This window comes from Tenrec ecaudatus, chromosome 4 (assembly GCF_050624435.1).
Source record: "Tenrec ecaudatus isolate mTenEca1 chromosome 4, mTenEca1.hap1, whole genome shotgun sequence".
Taxonomy (NCBI): Eukaryota; Metazoa; Chordata; class Mammalia; order Afrosoricida; family Tenrecidae; genus Tenrec; species Tenrec ecaudatus.
Window position 1 is genome coordinate 117,342,579 of NC_134533.1, and position 16,802 is coordinate 117,359,380.

General features: G+C 46.6%; 1 protein-coding gene across 1 annotated transcript in view; it reads right to left on the reverse strand.

The window, feature by feature from the left end:
* Positions 1 to 3,408: 3,408 nt before the first annotated feature.
* MPZL3 (myelin protein zero like 3) overlaps positions 3,409 to 16,802 on the reverse strand; it is a 28,301-nt gene continuing 14,907 nt past the window's right edge. Inside the window, exons 3-6 of the mRNA XM_075546657.1 lie at positions 14,516 to 14,726; positions 12,942 to 13,107; positions 11,086 to 11,149; positions 3,409 to 6,589 (exon numbers count right to left, since the gene is read on the reverse strand). Coding sequence (XP_075402772.1) covers positions 6,563 to 6,589; positions 11,086 to 11,149; positions 12,942 to 13,107; positions 14,516 to 14,726 — 468 coding nt within the window. The 3' untranslated portion in view covers positions 3,409 to 6,562. The remainder of the gene's footprint in view (positions 6,590 to 11,085; positions 11,150 to 12,941; positions 13,108 to 14,515; positions 14,727 to 16,802) is intronic.

Here is a 16,802-nt window from a genome sequence, read left to right on the forward strand (position 1 = left end):
GCCGCTGTCCATTGTCTGCTCTCAGTCTTAGAAGAAGGAGGGAAAAATCAGAAAAATATAGCAAGGCAAGTTCATTACTATCATAAATCTGTACGTGTCAGGCTGCTACCTGCAAGGTCAGCAGTTCGAAACCACCAGCCACACGGAGAGAGAAAGACGGCGCTCTCTACCGCAAAGCACTACCGTCTTGGAAAGGCACCGGGACAGGTCCACCTTGTCCTGCAGAGTCGCTGTGAGTCAGCATCAGCACTGCAGTGAGTTTTGTGAATTGGAATCAACTGGGTGGCAGTAGGTTGGATTAGTTTGGGCTAAGAAGCCCGCTGATCGTGTGGGTTAGGTGCTAACCACAATATTAGTAATTCAAACGCACCAGCTGCTCCTCAGGAAACAGGTGAGACTGTCTGCCACAATAAAGATGGACAGTCTCGGAAACCGAGGGAGGGTCGCTATGAGAGACAGCCACTGGATGGCAGGGGGTTTCGTTTGGGGTTTCCCATGGGTTGTCTAAAGCCCTGGGGGGTGCCAACTGTTGATGTGCTCAACTGTTAACTGAACGTCTGCGGGCTCTAGTCCACCCAGAGATATCTCAGAAAGGCTTGGCATCTACTTCCAAGATACCAGCCACTGCCAACCCTGTCGGGCAAAGTTCCAAGTTGACACACAGGGATCCGTCCTGAGTTGACATCAACTGGACAGGAGCTAGTTGGTTAGATTTGTTCAGATGTGTGAGGGGAGGTTAAATGAAAGTTGCTTTCAGGAGAGGAAAGAAAGTGTAGGGTGCCCTTGAGATGACATTCCATAACCTGAGACTTTGAAATTAAAACACTGAGGCAAAAAAATAACCCACCCCACCTGCAATTCGCACTATCTCCCACAAATAATTAGAATTACTGTTTTTAAAAATCTCAAGAGTGGGACACATAGGCAGGAGCTACAGGAAAAAGTGGGGATTTTAAAACTCAGTGAGGACATCAACTAAATTCTCTGACACGAAGAACCCACAGGAAATATCTAGATGGCTTTCTTTTTTTAAAATCATTTTATTGGGGGCTCATACAACTCTTATCACAATCCATCCATACATACATCGTCTCAAGCACATCTGTACATTCATTGCCCTCATCATTCTGAAAACATTTGCTCTCCACTTAAGCCCCTGGCATCAGCTCATTTCCCCCTCTCTCCTCCTCCCCCTCCCTCATGGACCCTTGATAATTTATAAATTATTATTTTGTCCTATCTTGCCCTGTCTGACGTCTCCCTTCATCCACCCCTCTGTTGTCTAGACACCTCTCTTACTATCATTCATTTCCCGTAACATTTTTGAGGTGGCATGAGTAGAATGGAAATTGGGCTGTGCCTGGGCAGAAGCACCCTCCAATGTTTTCTTCGCTAAACAAAAGAACTCTAATTTCTAAGAGGACGATCCAGCCTTGGATGCCTGCCGCCACTGTTCCTGGTCTCAGCCATCCTCCCTGTGGTCCTGCCCACCTCAGAGAGCTGCTGGCAGGAAAGGCCCAGGTGGGGTGTGAATATCACAACACCCCATGAATAAAATATGATGGCCATTTGAATTTGTAAAAGACGATGACCTCAGAGATTGCCTTGCCCATCCTCTAATCACCTAACCCCTCAGTCAAGTTTTTCAAGGAGGGCCTATCCCAGACCCCATGTAGTTGACTTTGCTAAAATTCTTTCCTCACTGATAACAAGGGGGGATGACAAAGTAATATAATAATGTCTCCTTGCTTCGAAAAACAGCATCACCATATTAAGACCCCCCTTTGTAATTCCTTATTTCTCAGACAGACAACAGAGCTCATAGCTTTGGGGATTATTGGGTTCTGAGCTTACTATACCTTTGCTATGAATGGCAAGTGATAACTCAGAGTGAACTGGAAATGCTACGCTTCCATTTTTTAATCCCGTTATAAAATTGTAAGCTTTCCTTACACAGAGCCAGCGATTCCAAGAGTCATGCTAATTTTCCGCAAACATAAGTGCATGTAAAGAAAGCATGGATTTCTCTCAGGATGTCCCTTCCCCTACTCCCACTCCATCTCCTCACCTCACCCCACATCCTAAAGTTATCCAGAGGAAAATCAGAAGAGATCTGGCTCCGTTGAAGTCATTGCCCCCATAAAGACAACCAGTCACGTAACAAGCAGACAACAGCCAGCTCTTCATTGTTCAGAGTCCACTCCACGCGGCTGAGAACTTCCCGTCTCAAATGGTCTTAGTTAAAGACAAGCCCACGCGTGGACTCGTTGCAAACACTTCATTCAGCCTGGTAGTGCCGGGGCTTCTCCAACTCAGGCTGCAGCTGCTGATCGTCTCCTTGAAGAGGACCTTGGCAGTCATTACTCTTGTCCCGCCTTCAATCTAGGTCACGTGGCAACTCATACACCAGGCATTCCTGATGGCAGGAAAAATCCTGCTGTCAGGAGCACGCAGCAGGTGCAAGCAACATCCCGAAAGCCTAACTCTAGGGAGATTTAAGTTCCTGGATCCTTTTAAAAGATGAAATATGCTTCTCTGGGAGTGGATGAAGAGAAACCATGAAGAGCCCTACTGAAGGACACTTAAGTCATGGATAACGTAAAGTGAAAACCTGCCTTTCCCCACCCCCACCACCCCCACCCTCCCCTCTGGAAAACACACAGTGCTCTTCCTTCCCCTGACATGGGAACCTGAGCTTCTGCACCAGACAGCTGCTGTGAGCCCTGGACGTCCTCGCGATGGTCCCTCTGCTGAGACTGAGCCTTCTGAGATTGCGACTTCAAGGATGGCCCACAAACTGCAGCAGAACCCGCCTTCCGCGTGAGCAGCGCCCAGCAACTGCTTAGGAATAAGAGGCAAGCACCTACCTGCGCTGAAAAACCCCAGGAGCGATGTCGCTGCGCCCAGCTGAAGAGTTCCCCTTCTGCCACAGACCGTGTCACACTTGCAGCGTGCACGCTGAGGTGCCTGCGGAAGCACAAACAGGAACCTCCCCGTCTAGTTGTCATTTCAGTCAGCGCCCCCATTACCTCACGTACATTCACACGACCATCCTTAAGCCAACAATTTAACAGCAGATTCATAAAGATTGATAAAATGGGAGCAAACTCATCTGTCTCCCACTGAGCAGCCAGTAGGTGTGAGCCACTAATCTTGAAGTTAGCAGTCCAGTGCTTGCCCAACAGTATCACCAGGGCTTGTACAATAATAAAAAGAAAATTGGTAGCAGCAAGGTCTTGTGGGTATTGTGAACTGGCCCCAGCACATGATTCCATCTATGCAGCTGTTTGCTTGCAAGCAGCTCAGCAGTGACTGGTTGCTCAGTGCTGAAAGCCACAAGGCCCCTTCGTTGACACGACAGCTTTCATTTCTGTATTCCTATGCAGATACACACCAAAACACAACGGGAAAGTGCAAAGAAGTTTATTAACCAAGATGTGGTAAGACACCAGAGTTTCAATATCATTCCGCCTGTCCAACAGTGCATAGTCTCCTACAAAAGGCGACAAAAACCCGGCCGAGATGCAGCCGTGATCACAGTCCAACACGGGAGCCACACGACAGAGGAGGCTCTTCTGAAGCAACGCTGTGGATTGCACAATTAACCGACAGGTCACTCCTTTAGGGTCTTCTTGCAGCTCACCTTTGGAAGCATAACCGGGTGACGCAGTAGAACAGTCCGGTTTCAGATTTGGCCTCCAGACTGAACAGCAACAACAAAATGCAAGGCATTCAACCTCCCCTCTTGCAGCACCAGTGCCTACTCTGGGAGCCTCAGAGAACGAAGGTGTCCCCCAAGAAGTCTGAGGTAACAGGTCGCATGGGAAGCGCAGAGCACTTCATCAGTTCACATTTGGTAACATACTTCGGGGCCTAAGTGAACTTATAACAGAACTCATATGGTAACCGCAAGTAAAGACTTCCACAGCGAAGAAAAACTCTAGCAGCATGTAACCCTTTATGAGCCTTCCAGAACTGAATTCCCTTGCTAGATAAGACTGATCTCATTATGGTGCGACAAGAATTCATGAAGTCGAGAGAGAGAGAGAGAACAGCACCTTAGAAGAGAGTTAACCAGTCGGTTATATGTTTTAAAATAACTGAAAGAGAGAGAGACAGAGAGAGAGAGAGAGAGAGAGAGAGCAGCACCTTAGAAGAGATTTAACCAGTAGGTTATATGCTTTAAAATAACTAAAACTAAACTTTTCACCTTTCTCCCCTCTGTAAAGAAAGTCGGTGTCCAAACACTGCTTTGTGCTTCCTTGAAGAATACGTTGGAGCCCAGACCTCAATGAAAGGGACGGAGAGGGAGCTGACAGCAGCCTTATGACTGGGATGTGACCACAGCCCGTGAAGCCGACTCAGTTATCAACTGACCCCCGCGCCATGAAGGCCTCTATTGTTCGGTCACTTTGAAAGGAAGGGACTGGCCCAAACTGTGATTATGGGTGTCAAATAACACACAGCACCATTTACCTAAGATTACAAACATATCACATTGGATTAACCCCTACAACACACTCATTAGAGCATGATGAGATGACCCAGCCCAAAGCTGGCATGACCCACCGAAAGGCTCCTTCACAACTAGGTCTATGTCCTCACACCCTGTGGAGTTCAAATGATTTGTTCTCATTGCTCAAAAATATTTTCTCCTCTCTGCTGAGGTGTCAGGAACGGCCAAATCCAGATACTGAAGAGAGAAACTCCATTGTCTCTTGTGAGTTTCTTCCTTGACCATAGGTGAATACCTAGGTCTAATGACTAAGCAGATTCTCAAATCTACGAGACAGGTCTAACAATCCATATATATATTTATGTGTGTATATATATTTAAAAAAATAAATCTTGGAGTAAAAGAGAGAGAGAGAGGCATGAGTTTCAACAACATACAAAGTCTAGAATGCTACATATACATTGGAAGCCTCTAGAGCTACTTAGAGGCGCCCTGGTGGTAAAGTGGATTATGGGTTGGGCTACTAACGTCAAGGTCAAGAGTTTGAAAACACCAGCTGAGGCGTTCTTCTCCCACAAAGAGTTACAGCCATGGAAACTCAAAAGGGGTAGTCCTATGGCCCATAGGTTAACTCTGAGTCATGACTGACTCAATGGCGGTGAATTTGGGTTTGGGAGCTCCTTAGTGGAAAACAATGGAAGAAGGACCGTATGACTGAAAAGCAAAAATGGGGATGGGGATCATTGTGTCTCCCACAACTGAAGAACACTCTGCCACCAACAACTACTGAAATAGTCACTGTGAGTCCCCATTGACATGTCATACATATTTCTCAATGACTTATTTTTTAAATCCCATGCAAATTAGAACTTAAAATAAGATGCTGAGAGTGGAAAACGATGTTCTCCAGTACTAAGAGAACAGAGGGAGAAATGTAAGTTATTCACAACCTCAGCTCCTCACCAAACACTGGTGGCATGGCGGTTACATGTTGGTTGTGCTGCTAACTGCAAGGTAGCAGTTTGAAACCACCAACTGCTCCATGGAAGAAAACTGAGACTCTCTTACTCCCAAAAGAGCAAGGTTCTCAGAAACCCACGGGGAGGTTCCACCCTGCACTGGAGGGCTGCTCTGTGTCATAATCCACTTGACGGCAGGGAATATTATGCAAAAACAGCTTGTAAACACCGCTCTACACTCATATTTGCTGCATTTTACAAATCAAAGTTGTTTTGAAAAAACAGTGCAATAAAAGAGGTTTAATTGCAAATAGCAGCTAAGCTAGCTTGTTAAAAGTCCCAACTCAAAGAAACCTTTTGAAGAGCTCTTCTTGGCTCTGACCTAAAAAGTCAAGAAGAAAACCTTAACGCAGCCAGCAGTTGAGACAGTAAAGTCACAATGCCCCCTTGGTCCAAATGGTACCGAGCAAGACAAAAGGAATTCTTCTACGTCAGCACTCCTTTCCTTGATTCAAAACTGGTAACACTTCATGTAGAGCTTTAATACCCAGTCAAAGTAACCCACCGATGGATATTCGGGTATCTGTTCGAAATCACACAATGGTAGTGAGTTCATTAAGGCAGTGAGCATACACCACAGGCTAACTCGTGGCGGAAAATGTCCACAAAGCAAAAAAACAAGGAATACTTCACCTCCACAAACGTTTCTGTCAGGTAGTGTATCAGGAAGCTATCATCTTCATTTCATTAAAAATCATTAGTTTGGCATTAATAGTAGCAGACATTATGAGTCTCCCTCAGATAACTGGAAGGCAGTTATTTGATACATACAACTGGTGATACACTCAAGAGCAAAGGCGAAACAAATTACGTATCTATTTAGGAAAAGGATTCCTTCATTCGATTATAGTATAACTTATTAATAGGGGCTGCTAGGAGTCTCTTCTGAAAGGTTTTTAACAGCTTATAAATACACAAAGAACATCTCTTCAATAAATAAATGGTTGCTAAAGTCTGTAGTGACGGCGTCCAGGATCCTCCATCACTGCTGGTCCAGCCCTACGCCACACAGTCGAAAAGCTGTAGCTACCAGTGGAGCCGGCTGCTTTCTGTTACTGGATGGGTGACTCAGTCATGCAGACCTTCATTAATACGTGTCTTCATAGTCTGAATCCTGGAGGGGAAACCACAGTAGCTGTGATAACTATATGCAGTCTATACAATGTCAAGGTCAGAATGTAGGCAAAGATCACACACTCAGGTTCCCTCTCAGCCCCTCCCCTCAGACAGAACTCATAACCCATCATCAATTCCTTCTGGCTTGGCCTTCAGAATAGAATCAGAATACAATCACTTCTCACCATCTCTGCCACTGCCACCCACACCCAAACCACCTTCACTTTCGCTCCTGTGGATTTTTGCTAACGATACCCCCCCCACCCTCCGCAATTGGTTTCCCCAATTCTGTATCATCTTTTACTGTCCGTTCTCAACTCAGAAGCCAGAGGCCAGAGTGATCCTTTGAAAACACAAATCAGTTCATTGGATTTAGTTTCATTAAGAGTGCAAGATCATCACTTCAGAAATATTCACAATAGCCAAAAGGTGGAAACCATCTAAATGCTCGATAACAAATGAATGGATACACAAAATGTGGTATGTCTAGTGGAACATTATTCACAGAGAAATGAAGCTCCGGGACATGTTACAACATGGATGAACCTTGAACACATTCTCACTGCCATCAAGTTAACCCTGATCCATAGCAGCCTTAAAGGACGGAGCAGAACGGCCCCTGTGGGTTCTGAGGCTGTAAATCTTTATGGGAGCAGAAAGCCTCATCTTTCTCCCAAGGACCAGCTGGTAGATTTGAACTGCCAATCTTGTGGTTGCAGACCAGTGTGTAGCCGACCATCCTACCAGGGCTACTGCTGAAAACATAATGATTAATGAAATAAGTCAGTCGCAAAAGGATAAATATTATATAGTCTCATTTAGATAAAATACCTCGAATAAGCAATTGTCTAGAGACCCAAGTTACCAGGGGTTACTGGGGTCCAGAGGAAAAAGAGGGAGTCACTTTGTAAGCATTAAGTATCTGTTAAGGGGGATGGAAGGAGCCCTGTTGCATAGTGGTTATATGTTGAGATGCTCACCGCAAGGTCAGCAGTTCAAAACCACCAGCTGCTCCTCAGTAGAAAGACAAGGCTTTCTACTCCCATAAAAGGTTAGTCTCAGAAACTTACCGGGGCAGTTCTACCCTGTCCTACAGGTTCCGCCATGAGTCAAACTTGATTCCACGGCAGTAAGTTTGGTTTTGAGTTTTGAAGGATGATGGAAAAATTTCAAATGGATGCGAGTGACCACTGCACAACACGATTACTATAGTGGGTGTACAAATCAGTATACTAAATTGTACACATAAAATGCTGAATTGGCAAATGTTATGTTCACGATATTTTAATCACACACATTACTTTTCAAAGATACAAAAAACATAATACTATGGATTGAATTGTGTGCCCAGAAATACGTGTCCTAAATCCTAGCCCTCCACCTGTGGATGTGGTCCAGGTGGGGATTGGGTTCTCCTTGTTACATAAATGAGGTCATGTCAATGTAGGGGGTGCCTGAGGCTAATTACCTTCAAGATATATATTAAAAAAAAGTGGATTAGGCAAGGAAGCCCAGCGAGGGGAAAATAAAATGCCAAACCACAGGAAGATCACCAAGGAGCCAGGAACAGAAGCTGAAAAGAGACCAGCATCTCCCCGTCATGTCAACAGAGAGAACACCTTCTCTTCAGAGCCAGGGCCCTGACTTCCTTCAGATGCCTCGCCTCCAAAACTGTGGCCCAGATGCATTTCTGTGCGTTAAAGCAAGGCGCTTTAATCTATTTATGTTCTATTATAGCAGTGCTAAGACACTAACCACACGATGGCAAAGCGAAAATAAAGGAATGAAATTTGGGCTCATTACCATCACCTATGAAGCTCTCTAGGCTCTGGCTGCCCCACGAGCTCTCTGGCTTCATTCTGCCCTTGCTTGCTGCCGTCCAGGCCCCCGGTCTCCTTGCGACTCCTAGAAAATGCCACGCCTGCCGCTTCTCATCCTCAGAACCTTTGCACATCGGAATCGTCGCTGTGCCTGGAACGCGGTTTCGCAGCAACAGAAGAATGTGCGGTCTGCTTTTCTTAGGTGTTTTCCCAAATAGGAGCTCAGTGAGAGGGTGTATCACACCGCCACCCAGCAGTCCACAGCTCCCTCTGCTGCTTTATTCTTCCTCTACAGCAGCAAGCACCATCTGATACCCAAGCTAGGGAGCCTGGGTGGCACAGTATCGGGCTGCTAACCACATGGTTGGTGTTCAAACCCACCAGCCACTCCTTGGGGGAAAGAGGAGGCTGTGTGCGCCACAGGGACAGGCCGTCTCGGTAGCCTGTGGAGCCTTTCCACTCTGTCTTAAAGGGCCATGATGAATCAGAATGGATTCCACAGCAGTGAATTCTGTTTGTCTGTTTGTAGTATTTTTACTTGTTTCTTTAAATTTAGTTAGTGCCTGCGCTCCAGTTTAGGGATCGTGACATTCCCTCTGGATCTTGAAGAACCTAAGAGAGTTTGCTCGGCAGAGAATATACAGTCTTTGACGGCAGGAATGGTATCAGGTGCTCATTCCATAAATGTTGAGTTAATTCACTTCAGAACTGTGGATGACACTCCTACGGGCATTAGCCTACTTTTGTGCTACTGACATATTCAAGCTTCCAAACCTTGCCTTCATTTTACCTCGTGCATACATGTACACAAGAACACAGGGAACCCTGGTGGCACAGCAATTAAGCACCCGACTGCCAACCAAAAGGCAGGTTGGTTGAACCCGCAGGAGAAAGATGGGGCTGTTGGCTTCTGCAGAGACTGACAGCCTTAGAGACCCCCGGGGCGGTTCTGTTCTAACAGGGTTGCTGTGGGTCAGAACCAGCTTGAAGGCAGCAGGTTTGGCAGAAGAGAAGACAATGCGCCAGTCATCAGGCTGTGGTCACCGGGCCAAGAGCTGAGCTTGGCAGTAAGTACTAAGAGGGCTCAAGTTTAAACCCTGCAAGGAGAGTTACGACTCCTCTTAGACCACGCTACGGACTTCTTTCTGTCACCGTCACTACATCCAACTCTCTCCTGCTCCTGGGAGCCTGAGCCGGCAGCCACACAAGCTGGCAGTCATGGCAAGTACTCCGAACTCGAAAGGGCTACCCTCTGGGTGGGTATTTCTTATGGATAAAAGGTGTCAAGTCATTTTAAAGGGCCTGTCATTCCAACCACTAGAAAACATTGGGGTTCAAAAGAAAGGTGAAAGCCAGGTTCTAGACCGGCCAGCTGCAGTCCCTTAGTTTGGGCTCAGTAACAGAGGGCACGCCCCTTGCAGAATTTTCTCTTAGTCAGCAGATGTTGCTCTACCCGATCCCCTTCCCTAACCTACGGCTTTGCCCGTGAGACAGAAAACAAAGTAATGGTTAGAAATGGCAGGGGGCCAATAATGAGAGTAGCGACACCAGGAAGGGAAGGGGAAGGTGGCGAGAGAAAGGGGGAACCAATCACAATGATCTACATATAATCCCCTCCCAAGGGGAAGGACAACAGAAAAGTGGGTGAAGGGAGACATCAGTCAGTGTAAGACATGAAAAATAATAATTTTTTTATAAATCATTTTATTGGGGCTCAAACAACTCTTATCACAATCCACACATATATCAATTGAGTAAAGCACTCATACATTCGTTGCCCTCACCATTCTCAAAATTCACCTTCCAATTGGGTTCCTGGAATCAGCTCATTTTCCTTTCCCCCCCTCCCTTCCCATTCCCCCCTCCCTCATGAACCCTTAATAATTTATAAATTATTATTTTATCTTATCTTACACTGCCCGGCATCTCCCTTCATCCACTTTCCTGTTGCCCATCCCCCAGAGAGGAGGTTATATGTAGATCCCCGAGATTGGTTCCCCCTTTCTACACCCCTTTCCCTCCCGGTATCGCCACTCTCACCGTTGGTCCTGAGGGGTTCATCTGTCCTAGATTCTCTGTGTTTCCAGATCCCAACTATACCGCTGTGCATCCTCTGGTCTAACCAGGTTTGCAAGGCAGAATTGGGATCAAGATAACTGGGGGGAGGAAGCGTTTAAGAACTAGAAGAAGGTTGTGAGTTTCATTGTTGCTACACTGAACCCTGAGTGACTCATCTCCCCACTACCCCTCTGCAAGGAATGTCCAGTTGTCTACAGATGGGCAGTGGGTCCCCATCACGTACTCCCATTATTCACGATATGATTGGAAAAAACAATAATTTATAAATTAGCAAGGGTTCATGAGGGAGGCAGGGAAAAACATGAGGAGCTGATCCCAAGGGCTCAAGTAGAAAGAAAATGTTTTGAAAACGATGGCAACAAATATACAAGTGTGTTTGACACAATTGATGTATGTACAGATTGCGATAAGAACTGCACAAGCACCCAATTAAATGATTTTTTTTTTTTTAAGGAAGGAAGCAAAGGTCGGGGTCTCCTGTGACAAAGTGCTTTGTGAAAGACGGGAACAGACCTTACTTAGGAGCTCCGTGTTGCCCGGCAGTCATCAGTGTGTGAAACGCAGCGGTTAAGCAGAAGAAAGGGCATGGACTTACCAGGCACTCAGCACAGCGGACGCAGAGCCGCCCCACACAGTCAGCTCCTTCCTCCTGGTCAGTGCTGTCAAGAGAGGGCAGGTGGAGAATGAATAATCACTAATTAAGAGCCAGGTGTTGAAATCAGACAGGTCTGGTTTCAAATTCCAGGTCTGCCACTTCTTAACTGGGTGACTCTAGACAAGATCCTTATGCTCCCAACGCCTGTTTCTTCATCTATAAAACGCAGGTGTTCCCCACCCACTCTGAAAGGATCGTCGTTAGGAGTAAATTAAAAAATAATAATAATACAGGTGAAGCATGCAGCAGATAGCCTGGAACACAGTAACCGTTCTATAAACAGGAGGTAGTCACAATCATTCATTCAGAAATGAACTGCGCACCCAGCAGGCTCCAGACACTAGGGAGAAACATAAATAAGACACGGCCTTTCAGAGAACTCACAATCTCGTGGGGCGAGAGGCCTATCCAAACTGAACGGTACACTATAATGCAACGGGATAGGTGTTCTTAAGGGAGTCAAGGCCATGCTGCTGGGGCAGCCAAAGGAGGGAGGGGCCGATTCTGCTGGGAGGACTCGGGGAGCACAAAGAGCAGGGACACTTCAGCTGGGTCTGGAAGACGCAAAGGCGTTTGCCAGGCAAACGGGAGGAAGGGCATTCCAGGGTTAGACAGAATGTGGGGCGAAAGGGAGCTTATAAAAGGGGGCTGGGGGTAGGAAGGTGGGGGGATGGAGAAAGAGAGGAAGCTCTCGCTGTATTCGGGAGTGTGGAGGGATTGAGAGGCAGCAGCAAAACAAGAGTGTGCAGGAAGGCGCAGCCTCACGCTGCCCTCTCTGACTTCACGCTGCCCCCGCTGCCTGTGGGACACGCTGCTTGCACACAGACATTAACTTTCACCAACAACTCTTCCCCCTGGGGGACCTTTGATAAGGACACCTTCTCACCCAGTCTAGTACAACAGTTCTCAGCCTGTGGGCTGTGACCCCATTGGGGACTGAACAACCCTTTCACAGGGGTTGCCCGATTCATGACAGTAACAAGATTACAGTGATGAAGTAGTAACAAACAATTGTATGGTGGGGGGTCACCACCACATGAGGAACTGTATGAAAGGGCCTCGGCATGAGGAAGGTTGAGAACCACTGCTCTAGTGGATTGGTTTTTTTTTTTAATGGGGGCAGAGACATGGCCATGCCTCCTTCCTGGCAGAGTGATGTTTGATAGACGCTTTTGATCACCACAGTCCAGTACGCCCGTCAGAGCATCAGCTGAATGAGGCCAGATGTGTCTTGACCAGGAGCCTCTCTCCTGGCTCTGGCAGCATTTCAGGAACAGGGCGAAGGGGGGAATTACGAACTTGTTGGATCATTTGGAGGGCTAGGATGTCGACTTGTGGATTTACACTGAGAACATTATATTCTATATATTCTATGTATGCTATAAAACTCACTACCAGCTTCGAACTACCCTTGTGAGTTTCCGAAAGTGTAACTCTTTTTATGGGAGTAGAAATCCCCGTCTTTCTCCAGAGGAATGGCTGGTGGTTTTGAACTGTGGACCTTGGGGATCGCAGCCCAACATGTAACCACTGTGCCACCAGGGCTCCTTCAAAGTAGGATACTAGGACCTTGATAACAGCTCTTCCATCTCCTTGCAAAGTAACAACCACTAGCTTCATGTTCAACGCCCCTCTGGTGCTCCTCAGCAGCACCCTTCTCTTCCAAAGAAATTTCCCCAGCAGAACTAACTATGCTGGGGACGGAAGGAAGGCCTGGGTGCAATGCTACGGGAACCACCTGCAAAGCAGGGCTCAGGAGGGTGAGGGCTTAACGGGCAAGGCCCGACTGCACTTACTCATCAGAAACCTCAATAGATGACTTCTTATAGCCGGACTTGTTCCTCTTCTTCAGCCCTGAGGACTTCCTCCCCATTCGGACCAGCAGCAGAACCATCACAACTGCGGAGGGAATGAAGACCAGAATGGAGAGAAGGGCCACGGAGGACAGCATCGTGCCGAAACCTGGGGAGGGAAGGAGGGTATGAGAGACGGCACTGCTGCGCTTGTACCCGTGGCTACAAAAGGAACCAACTCATGGCGGAAAAGCGAGAAAGCATACAAAAGCATAAAGAAGATTTTTAAGTCACCCATAAAAGGTACCACTTGGGGATCGACCTCTCAATCTTCCCTCGAGGGATCTGTGGACACTGGTGTGTTTGTGGTGGGGAGGTGCATATGTTTAGAAATATGGGTCCTCTTGCACATACTATTTTTAACCTACTTTTTTACTTGACATACAATAAATCTTTTCCATGTCGTTCCAAATCCTTCCTGGTGTGATTTTTAATCGCTGAACAAGTCGCCTACCATATTGAATCATATGTTTAATCAACCCTCTACTGCAGTGGTTCTCCACCTTCCTAATGCCTCTACCCCTTACTACAGTTCCTCATGTTGTGGTGAGGAGCGGTCTCTCGGTTCCCAAGACCGTCGGCAATATGGTCGTAGGTGACCCGATGTTTGACCCCCATGGGGGTCGTGACCCACAGGTTGAGAACCGCTGCTGTAATGCCAGCTATTCAAGTTGTTTCCATCTTGTTGAATCCACAAATCATTTCACGCTGATGTAACTCTTTATGCTTATCTCCATTTCTGCAAAGTAAAGTGTTTAAATGGAATGACCAGATCACAGGTGTGTTCTTTTCAGGTTTCTGATGCGCACTGCCAAACTGTCCTCCAGAAATACTCTGTTTCTATTTCCGCGACCAGTGTAAGCGTGTGCCTAGGTCTTTGGAGCCTATGAGTATTGTCATCAGGAAAGAAAGAATGCTGGGAGACAGCAGGGAGGAGGAAGGAAGGAAGGAGACCTAAGGGGAAAAGCACTTGAGAAACTGAAAGGCATTAACTGTGACCCATGACATCGTCCTGTTTCTCTAAGTCTTTGTTCAAGTCCAACTAAGAACCAGGATGACCATTCCTTCATTGGTCCCCCAGGAATGATGTGTGCATGGGGGGCGGGGGCCTTCAATCTACTCTCTTCCCGTCTCACATGAAAGGAAAGTCTGTAGCATAAAGAACTGTCTGGTGCACAGGCACAAACATCCGCTCATGACTGGGGTTATGCACCCTTTGGAGGAAGACGGTGACTTTTAGTTTACACAGAGAAAAGCCCTCCACCTAATCGGGAGTTTTCCCTAAATCCCACAAGATCTATTGTTACAACTCTAACAACATCTGAAGAGAAAATCTGGTTTTCAAAAGAAAAGCCCAATTTAAAGGCCTACTAAAAGTCACGTGAGGATGGTAGACAATCTGCTTGGACACGATGCCCCAGGACTCCCCCGGCCTGCACATAGCTCTGCTTCCGTGTGATCTGGCCGCAGCAGTCAGAGACCAACTGCAGAGGAAAGCGTGGTGGCAGCGGACTTACTCCTTTCTGTGACTGTTAGCTCTGTCGTGGGTATGTTGTGGTGCACATCTGGGGGGTTCTTCACAGCACAGCTGAATGTCCCGTTGTCCCTCATGGTGGGGTTGCTTATGCTGATGGACGCGTCCCCTTTGTACACATTTCCAACCCAGGAAATCCGATCCCGAAATCGGCCAGAGGTGGTTGGGTACGTGAAAGACTGATAATGAAAAATCTAAGAAAACAGCACAATAAGGGAAGAAAATGAATAGAAATGTAAAGCCAAGTAAATCTAAGATAATATACAAAATAACACGTTCAACATTGGGCAAAATTTTTATGACATGTTCAGCTCCATCCTATGCATAAACAGCTAGATCAATAAAACTGATCAGAAAAAGGCCTGCTGAGAGAAGGCTGGATCCACGATCGTCAGTCTCTTTTAACTTCTCCCTGACGTTCTTAAATTGTGGTTGCTAGGTGCCCTTGAGTAGCTTCGGACGTACAGGGATCATGTGTCTAACAGAACGCAATACTGCCTGGTCCTTGCCGTCCTCACAGTACTTAGAGTCGACTGCTGCAGTCACGGAGTCAACCCATCTACCTCAACGATGCTCTTCCTCTTTCGCTCTGGCCTTCTATTTTCCCAAGCATGATGTCCTTCTCCTGGGACTGGTACCTCTTCATAACATGCGCAAACTGCATAAGAGGAAGTCACTTCATCGCAGCTCAAAAGGCGCATTCTGGCCACACTTCCTCCAACACAGAATGGTTCATTCAGCTAGCAGTACATCACACTCAAAACTCACTGCCATCAAGCCAAGTCCAGCTCACAGTAACCATATAGAACAAGGTTTCTGAGACTGCAAATACTGACAGGAACAGGAAGTCTCATCTCTCTCCCTTCAAGCAGCTGGAGGGTTTGAACCTCTGACCTTGGGGTTAGCAGCATAGTGTGCAACCAACTCTGCCATGAGGGCTCCTTAGCAGCCCATCGCAGAGTCAAGACTCTGACAGCGCCATAATTCACAAGCATCAGTTCTCTGATCTTCCTTATTCATTATCCGTCTTTCATATGCATAGGAGGCGGCTGAACATATTGTGGGTTGGGTCAGGCACACCTTACTCTTCAAAGTGGCACCTTTGCTTCTTAACACTTGAAAGCCATCTTTGGAAGCATATTTTCCCAATGCAAAATGTCCTTTGATTTCCTGACTACTGCTGCATGACAGTTGGCTGTGGATCCAAGTAGAATGAAATCCTAGATAACGTCAGTCTTTACTCCCTTTTTAGAGATGTTGCTTACTGGTCTAGTATGGAAGATTTTTGTTTTCTGAAGGCTATAATCTTGGATCTTCATCGTTAAGTGCATCAAGTCTTTACTTTCAGCAAGCAAGTGTGTTCCATTGGCAAATCACAGGCTGTTAATGAGCCTTCCTCCAATCCCGAGCTGCCTTCTGCTTCGTGTTGTCCAATCCCTCTGCTCGTGTGCTCAGCAGACAGACGGAATAAGTGTGACAAAAGGACACAGCCCTGACACACACATTTCCTGATTTTAGACCACGCCGTAACCGCTTGTTCTGCTCCAATGACTGCCTCTTGATCTGCGTACGGTTTGCACATGAGTACCTCTGGGTGTTTGAATATTCCCATTCTCTGTATTGCTGTCTACAATGTGCTATGATCTGCACAGTCACATGCCTTTGCATGGTCACTAAAGCCCAAGGGAACATCTCTCTGGTGGTCTTGGCTTTCAGGCAAGACCCATCTGACACCACCAGTGATAAACTTCCTTCCACGGCCTCTTCTGAACCAAGCTGGCGTTTCTGGTAGTTTGTGGTCAATGCACTGTTGCAGCCACTTCTTAAATTATCTTCAGCAAAATTTTACTTGTGTGTGATGGGAATGCGTTTGCCCAATAATTACCATAGTCTGTGCTATGTAAAGCAGTGCTTCTGTGAGAACAATTTTGCCCTGGGAGACTTTTGGCAATATCTGTAGACACTACGGATTATCAGAATTGGGGAGAAGAGGGTTTGCTACTAAGATCTAGTGATTAGATGCCAAAGATATTGCCAAGCCTCTACAATGGGCAGGGCAGCCCTGCACAACAAAGAATTATCCTGTCCAAACTGTCAACAGTGCCAAAGTTGAACACTCTGTTCCAAAGTAACACTGAATGTGTGCATAGCACTTTGTAGTTTGCAAATGACTTCCACATACATCTGTTTACTTGTTCCTAGAATGATGCTGAAACACACCATCCTGTGTGATCAGAAGGTGTTGAAGGGATCAGGTATCAGGCATCAAA